Below are 8,941 nucleotides of genomic sequence, written 5' to 3' on the forward strand. Positions count from 1 at the left end.
AAAAATTAAAGGGGAAAAAAGGATAAAGGAGACTTCTAAAGACGTCTAAGGAGACACCACATACTTGTACAAAAAAACGTTTAAGCGGTCTTAATAATTGTAATAATACTCATTTGGAAGAAAAATAAGATGTTAGTGACATGAAAATACTATCATCTACATTTCAAATGTATCGCTACCAAAAAAGTGTGAGATAGAGCAGAAACTCGCAACCTTCCTTTTAAAAATGAAAAACAAAACACGAAGAAGTAAATGGCCAGGGGTCACACAATGAAGAGAAAAATTAAAATGAAAACCCCAATTTCTCAACTTCTAGCGTTATTCCTTCTCACCTACAAGGTCACACAGTCAGAGATAAAAGGTGCACGTGGACGTCTGTGATTTCCCTGTGACTTCTGTGATGACCACGTGACTTCTTGTGACCTCTGGCCTTCCCTAAATTCTCGTCTTCCAAAAACACGCTAGAGGGCTTGGACGCCACAGTTTTCCTGCCTGACTTTAACAATTTTCATATCGTTGGCACCTAAGAAATTTAATAAATTGACTTGATAAATTGTAACCTAATGAGAAAACTACTTATTTATTGAAAAGTGTGGAAATTATCTCTCTCGTTTTCCTTTCCCAAATAAGATTATTTTCTCGCGCTTTCATTCACTGCACGATGGTATCAGACAGCAAGGTGATGACACATACGCAGATCGAATGAACACAGGTAACAGGGTATGGCTGCTTCCTACACGGAACACCTACTAAGAATTCTCAGTCACAGGTAAGAGTGATGAGCAACCTCCAAAACCACTAAAAGTAAGGCACAGAAATAAAAATGAACTTGGCATATACTCACTTTTATCTATGCTTCCGTAAGAATCACTTGAAATTTGTGTTCCAATATGTCTCAACTCTAAAAATATGGGGGGAAAACAGTTAAAAAAGAATACTGCATGTGAAAATTAAATTTTTAAGTTAGCATTAACTGAGTACTCACCCTTTTCATTTTTCTGTTTAGAAAATTCATCAAGCCTTTCCTGTGGAAACAAAGCGTCAGAGGCGTTAGCACCAGGAGAGGCACACGGCCATCCAGACCCAGGGGACAGGGCACCGACGGGCACTGCAGCCTGTTCCCGCCAGGGCCTCGTCCCCGACTCCGCCATGATGGGACCCTCTACTCACAGAGGAGTCTAAGGACACCTGAAGCCGGAGACCCAGCACGTGCGTACACTGTGCCATCTCTTACCTGTGTCTTCTTAAACTCCTTTTCTAGTATTTTCTTTTCATTCCTCAGTTGCTTGAAGTCCTGAATCTGCTTGATGGCAGCCTCTTTATTTCAAGAGAGCAGTGAAGAGAGAAAAATAATTTACCAACTTGGCGACCACCATTAATGAAATACCCAAAATCTAACCTAGTAAAATTTTTCTCATTTCTTAAAACTCTGGAAGGAACTTTGTAAAGGCTGCTGTTCCTTCGGTACCGTATCTATCAGGGATAAACGCAGAACCCCATGGTGCTCCCACCATCCTCTCCGTCCCCCCCAGAGCCGTATGACTGGCGCAGGCCCGAAGAATCCTCTACAAGCCAGACACAAGCCGACCCAGACCCTCCGGTCAGACAAGATTCTGACACGCACAATCCTCGCAGGAGAGGCCCTGGACCCCTCGTCCTTCAACCACCAGCCAGTCAAGTCTGACAGATTGTGGGCCTGTGGTTTCACCCTGCAGTACGGTTACGACCGTTCTCTTCACCTGGGGGAGGGACAGTCTCCCCGGGGCCTGCCGCGCTCTTCCTCCTTCCTGGAACTCCCTTCGCCAGGCCAAGCCCCAGCTGCCACTACCCTTACTGCGGGTCTACAGCTGACCCTGCACCGCACGGCGACTTGGGCTGCCGACCCCGAGCGGCTGAACGTCCGCAGGTGCCGTCTGACCCCCAGACGTAACTACTGACAGCCCCTGCTGACTGAAGCCTCACCGACCACATCCACAGTCGATGAACATGTGTTTTGTATGTTACATGCATTATTTACTGTATTTTTACAATAAAGTAATCTAGAGAAAAAAAAATGTTATGAAAATCTAATGAAGAAAAAATACATTTAATGTATTTCTTGAAAACCATGTAAGTAATCGGATCTGAACAGTTCAAACCCGAGTCACTAAAGGGGCAACGGTCCCTTCAAGGCACTTTGACAGCTCTCCTCTGTTCCTTCAGCCACTCGCTCCCTCCCGGGTCCGGATCCAGTTCTGGAGAACTGCGGAGTCCGAATACACTAGTAAGGAGCAGAGCAGTACCGACTTTACCTGAACGTTCGTACCAAGTGCTATGAAAAGTCAAATCCCACGAAACACCAGAGCTGCAACCCTTACCTGACTATGTCTTGACCCGACTATCATGCCCTATCACTTGCCAGGAAAAACGTGTCACAAGGAAAATAAAGGCTCTACCTTCACTTCACAAAGTCTGTTCTAAAAGCTGCATGCAGCCTCACAGGCAACTTGGATCTCTTTAAACCCGTTTCCGCAGACTGGTGCTCGTCTGCACACGGCGAGAGCAGGCGCTGCTGCGTCTCCTGCCACAGCGTCTCCGTCTGTGCCGACAACCGGGTCAGAGGAAACTGCTACCAAAACGTCCAAAGGGTGATGGTCTAAAAGATCAGGCTCAATCTAGTAAACTACCGACTAGAAACACTGTCAGCAACTTTTAGTCTATACGCCCTGATCCCACTGAATTTAAATTCTTGCTTCGCACTCTACATGACAAACGCATCGTCGTCTGTCAGTCTGGTGACAAAGCAAACCGCAGGGTCAGGAAGAGGCTTGTTGAAGCCCCACTTTCCTCCACCTGACGTTACTGCCTCGGCCCCACCGCCCAGTGAAGGCGGAAAAGACAAAGACAAAGGATCTGGCCTCAGTTCCTGAAAGAGTTATTAACGACCGGCTGTTCACACGGCCCCTCTGCAGTCTGCCTGGTCAGTGCGGACGGAGCCTCTAAGCCCACAGGGGTGTGGAGGGAGGATCAGGGACAAAGTGACAATCCCCAGTGGAAGGAATCTCATGGAAATCTCTGCATGAGTGTGTCCTATCTAGATACATCAAGTTTCTTAGTACTAAAAGTAGTAACCTTCTCTACTAACCATTGATCTCATTAGGAAAAATGAGAAAGCTCCATGAGATTCAACTTCCAAAGTTAAATGTTCCTATTAGTTGCTGCTTTTTACAGTAAAAGTATGGTTGCTGCTATTTTGAGTGCAATGCCATTTCAAGGATTTGCCACATCCGTTTTCATGCTGCTCTCCAGTAACCGGGAGGTGTACGGTGTTCAAATGTCTTGCTACCGGTACGTTAACACAGTCACCCAGGGTGCGCCATCTAAACCCCGACGACGAAGCTCCCGGATCCGGCCCTGCACCCCGCATGGCGGCCAGTGCTCCGTACACAGCCCAGTGACTTCCACTAGCCAGGTGACAACCATGCCAATTACCTTCCAGCTTCTTCACCTTGGCTTCTAGTTTCTTCTTCCTAAGAATGAAATTTTATAAGTTAAAATGGTAAAAATAAATACACAGTACAACAGGAAAACATATGTATTACAGGTTGTGGTACATTTTTCTTAATTGTGGAGATTTACATGACAAAGACACTGTCAGTCAGGAGTATCACACAGCAACCACGAGGTTCCCAGCAACTTTCTAAGGGCAGGAAGCACTGAGGAATCCGCTGTGCCGTGTGGGGTGTAGCGTTTCTAAAGAGAATTTAATGGATCAAATCTGCGTTTTCCCTCCCGAGCCACAGCGGCCTCTCCGCGTCGGCCCGTGTCTAACTCAGCAGTGCCGCCTCCGGGAGCGCGGAGCAGCTCACACCGCCCGCTCGGGGATGCGCACACCTGTTTCAGGGTGGATTTCTGGATCGAAGGCGGTAACTGTGAGAAGTCTCCACGTTACCCTACGACACGTGACATCAAACCATTGTCCGTGCAGCTACCAAGAGTTCTGTATAAAATACAGTATTAAACTTCAAAAGAATCGACTGGATGCTCCTGACAGCCCTTTCATGAATGGTGACAGACACCCACGCATCTGCTGGGACGCGTGCTCCAGTGCTGGCACACACAGACACAGAGGCGCACGCACACGCGTGGACGTAAACACCTCCGCGGAGGCCCTCGCAGCCCTTCCCCTCGCCACGCTACATAACCCCTTATGCTCTGCTCCGCTCCACAGATGTGGAAACCAAGGCTGAAGGGCTCAGTTCAAGACCTCAGTTAATTACAGCCAACAGACCCGAGGACCACGAACAGAGAAAGACTACTGATTTAAGGATGAGCTCTGTTCAAAGACGAAAACCCTATTTCCATAGTAATTTTAAAACTACTCACTGGGCATCGGTCTTCAAGCATTCTTCCTTTACACGAGCATATTCCTGATGAGTATCTTGATACAACTTTAGAGAACTCTAAAAAGGAAATAGATGTTAATTTAAAAGTCACTAACAATCAGTAATAACTTATTTTGATCTTGAAATGCTAAATTATCATCTTTTACCAGTATGAAATTAATGAATAAATACATTAGGCAGGAAACTATAGTTCACTGAATAGTTCACTGAAACTATAGTTCATTCTGTTTAATGAATTTAAACACACCCTTAATAGACGTATGATTTAATCTCTAATCAAACGAAGCTATAAAATTTTAAAAATACTAATCTTAAAGGAATTACAAATCTTCATAACACTGAATAGGTAATATTTGTCTCAACCAATTAAAATTCAACAAAACATAAAGACATTTTAGAGCTTAATATATACTACTGTTACTACTATGCAAAAATAAACTAGTCACTATACTGAACGAAAACTGGAACAGTGTGTAACACCAGTGAACGCGCACACCCTGATGGCCACTGCGGAGTGGGGCAGACACTGCCGAGTGCTGTCTCAGAGCACAGTGTGTGTACTCTGAAATCTGCACAGCTGAGAGATGGCCTTTACGACCCCTCTTCCCAGATGAGAGGTCTGAGGGTCCACACGCTGACAAGTCACAGTGAGTAAGTGACAAGGGCTTCACGTCCAGGTGTGACTCCAATGGCTCTGCTCCCTCTTAGACAAGCTGATGAGATCATTACACAGTCGGAGGGAGACGCAGCTCAATGCCATGCTTGTCTGTTTCACTTTCACTACGTAGTCAGATACATGGCCAACGATGGCTACAGACATAGGGAAATCAATCAGTTACGGCAGGTGAGGCCTCAGAGAGGGCGAGGGCATTACTCGAGTGGCAGAATTTGAAAACTGAAAGGCACAAACGCCATCATGAGAAGAGCTCCGAGAACAGGAAGACAAGCCGAGAGCCATCCCAGCTTGACCATAACTGGGCTCCTGGAAACCACCTCGCCGTATTAGTTTTAGATATTTCTCACCTACAAAAGCCATGAATTCTCTAAGACGCCTATAAAGAGTAAACCAAAATTTACAGAGGAAAGCAAGTTCATAGCATTTTCAATAAAGTTGATTGCAACTTGATTTTGAAACGCAGGACACGATTTCTCTACCTTTTAAGTGTAAAATTTTGCATCTTATTTTATACTTAAAGGTAAAAAATGTGAAAAGACAATGAATGCAAGACACATAGCCATAAAAATTCACAGCTAGGAGGTGACTCTACTGAACCTCTCATGACGCATAAGCAACTAACATGGAATTATAGAGCTAATAATTACTGTAAGGACCAAGTCATGAATCAACCAGTTCCATCTTCACTAAGTACAGTAATACACCTAAAGAGTCTGGACTGGCATTTCCTTCCTTTGTTGAGATAAGCATGTCCCCTTCCTCCAGTCACAGGCACAAGCGGCCCTCATGTACTAAGGCTAAAGCTATGAGAAGTCACCGCAGGTACCTTCTTCTCTTCCAGCTCTGCTTTTAAAGATCCCAGTTCTTCCTGGCATTTCTGCAGAGGAGAAATTTTCTGAAGCATCTGTTCCACTTGGTGATGCAGAGTACTATTCTCTCTGAAAATGGAGTAGGCATTAACATTACTACATGAAAGAATCTACTATGCATTATTAAATATATCTACTGGTGATTTTTGAATTTTTTTCTAAATTGAAACAAAATAAAGGAATAAAAGAATTGCTCTTTTTAAATGCATTCCCTCTGTTTATAGCAACGTGACCTTCATATTGCTTTTTACTTCTTTGTCATTATAGTCTATTTCGAATAAAAGTATATCGAAAAGCTACTTGAGAAGCAAATACAGGAGAGATTCTCAATCTGGTAGAAAATATATTAAAAAACATTGTGCCAAATAATTTGGCTCTTCTGATCTTGGCCTCATGCCTATTTACTCAAATAAAATGATAGGAAATTTTGTGTTTCACTTTATAACCATGCTTTGCCTTCTTCTAGGTGATAAATGTAATCAGAGTACAAAATATTGCTAGATTTTTACATAAGCGTATTTTAAATTGTTTCAAATATACTAGATAAACAACCTCATTAAACAGTCCAATTCACATAGACAATAATTACATAAGAATAAAATTCATTTCAACTGGCAACATGATCAGTAAACGTTATGGAAATGTCAAACCAGACCATAATTTAAGACCTTCATGAGAAATTCATTTGGACAATTTAATAATAAAGAAAATGTGAATCTTTTTTTTACTACGAGCATCAAAGCAACATTCTAAATAATGGGTCACTCCTATGTGACACTTTGTTCAAATCTGTTTAAATATCTAGGTTGATAAACGCCTCCTCCAAATCAATTATGAAAACAGATAGCTTACCTTCTGGCAAACTGCAGCTGTAAAACTTATTAAGGAAAACTCTGCGAATTTTATCTACTGATACTTGAAGATAAAATTCACTTTAAAATGATCCGCAATGATCTGTGTTCAATATAAATAAAAGCAAGGTCATAATTCCTAGAAAACAACATTCAAAGTTCTATCTATAATGTATATAACATATCACATATATATGATAAAGCTTTTCACTGAGTTATTTCTATTTACCTTACATGTACCAAAAGTCAAAACCTTCACTTCTCTAAATCAAAAAAGTATCTGATTAAATTATCTGGCTGATATTAAATTCCAAGAATAAAGGCAATAAGAAACTTATGGAAAATGCCTTGAATAATCCTGTATATATCAGAATCCCAAACAATCTGTCCTTCATTCCTCAACTAGTCCAGAGCATACTTCCAGCAAACAAGAGTTCTGTCCTTACTAAAAACATACATAACTACACTCAGTGAGTAATGAGAACAGAAAGACAGGGAGAACATAACACCTATGTAATCCTTCACTTTTACGATTTACACAATTTGCTAACTTCGTTTCCCATCTCGAACTGCCGTAACATATTCTAAGATAGTAAAACATAATTCCTTTACGTTTCATCTCCTATAAATTCCTACTTTCAAATCACAATACGGCAAATGTTTGTAACACATCTGCATCCTCCACTATTAGAATGTAACCTCAAAATTTATTCATTCTAATTTACTGCAGTCTTTGCAAGGAAAAAAAGGTCAGCAAATCATCAGATGAAATAAAATAAACTGCCCTGTAAAAAGAAGAACAACAACAACAAAAAAAACAGAATTATACAAAAAAGAAATCAAGTTACATCACAAAGCCATACCGGGCCTGCAACATCGGCACCTCCGGTCCTAAGCTACTACATGTTGAGGTACAACGAATACCTAATTTTGGGTAAACACTTAATGTATTTTTTAAAAAATCACCATTTACCTATAGCTGAGGCAGGACCAGATTACCATTTCACCGGTGGGAATTCAAGAACAATGGAAAGTTTGATCAATTTTTAATGTTATTCTAACAATTTTGATTTTAAAGAAATTTTAGTCGAATTTTAGAAAAAATCAATAATTTTCATGCTGTAATTACTTCATAAGGGTTATGCCATAATAAACACATAGTCTCTTAATACTGGAATTAACTGCCTACCTAGTTTCCTATGTAATTAAAAGTACTTGTAGTAACTGTTTCTGTACAGCTTTCATAAGCAAAGATTACTCATGCAATAATACACATTTATAAACAGTGACAGTTTCACAAGGAGACTTCAATGACATCCATATTTTAATGTAAAAATTCAGATATGAAAAAGGAATTTAAATGTTATTCCCTGCTTCTACTGCTCCAACTCACAGGTTAGATATGACAGTAGCAACACAAACAAGTCCTCGGTGACCTGTTAAGTGTAGAGGTGCCAGAGAAACAGTGAAGTGGGCCTCGGGGTCTGCCCCAATACTGAGGCAGACTCTGCATTCAGTGACTCCCTGAAAATGTACGTGTGTTTTTATGAGAGAAATTTTATTTTTGTGGAAGTTACAAGTCAGGGAATGTGTTATCACAAGATGTGGAAGGATCAATTGCAAACTTAATTTTCACCCTGCCAAAAAAATATTTAACCCGAGCCCAACCACACTACAGGTGGCCCCCACAGCTACTGAATAAACGGGGACTAAGAGGCCGAGAACAGCCCCGTGGATGTGAAATGCCACTGTGACTCAGATCATATACGTGAATTCTCTACGTGTCACACTGGCTAACGTAAGTCAGTTTTCTAACCTTCTGAATAGTCCTGCAGCGTCCTTCTTGCAGAAATCCCCAAATGTTCTACCTGGCTTCACATGACTCCTGCACCTACTCTGCGGCATGTCCTCTGCACAGATGAGGAAGACCTGTTTGTTAAAAAGCTCACGGCGCCTTAAAACGTCAGAATCAGTGACTAAACGAAATCAACTCCAAAGGAAGGAAATGAGCGGCCTTCGCCGGGAAAGGCTCACAGTGGGCGACCAGCTGTCTGCCCTGCACAGCACACTCCCGACTCGCAGCCCGCCCGTGCCACCTTCCAAAAGGTACCTGACAACTCTCAGTTAAGAAAACATGAAGGGATTAAAAAAACCCAAAGG

General features: G+C 42.0%; 1 protein-coding gene across 4 annotated transcripts in view; it reads right to left on the reverse strand.

Annotated features, from left to right (window-relative positions):
• ICE1 (interactor of little elongation complex ELL subunit 1) overlaps positions 1–8,941 on the reverse strand; it is a 45,529-nt gene that overhangs the window by 28,444 nt on the left and 8,144 nt on the right. For 3 of the 4 annotated variants that reach the window (XM_015593432.2, XM_025050490.1, XM_015593433.2), the window contains exons 4-10: positions 6,783–6,801; positions 5,888–5,999; positions 4,366–4,442; positions 3,472–3,509; positions 1,235–1,317; positions 986–1,025; positions 845–901 (exon numbers count right to left, since the gene is read on the reverse strand). In XM_015593432.2, the coding sequence (XP_015448918.1) occupies positions 845–901; positions 986–1,025; positions 1,235–1,317; positions 3,472–3,509; positions 4,366–4,442; positions 5,888–5,999; positions 6,783–6,801 (426 nt within the window). Of the gene's footprint in view, positions 1–844; positions 902–985; positions 1,026–1,234; positions 1,318–3,471; positions 3,510–4,365; positions 4,443–5,887; positions 6,000–6,782; positions 6,885–8,597; positions 8,918–8,941 lie in introns of those variants that run through there. The other variant, XM_025050491.1, reaches the window with a different exon arrangement.

Source organism: Pteropus alecto, unplaced genomic scaffold (assembly GCF_000325575.1).
Source record: "Pteropus alecto unplaced genomic scaffold, ASM32557v1 scaffold137, whole genome shotgun sequence".
In the NCBI taxonomy this organism is placed as follows: domain Eukaryota; kingdom Metazoa; phylum Chordata; class Mammalia; order Chiroptera; family Pteropodidae; genus Pteropus; species Pteropus alecto.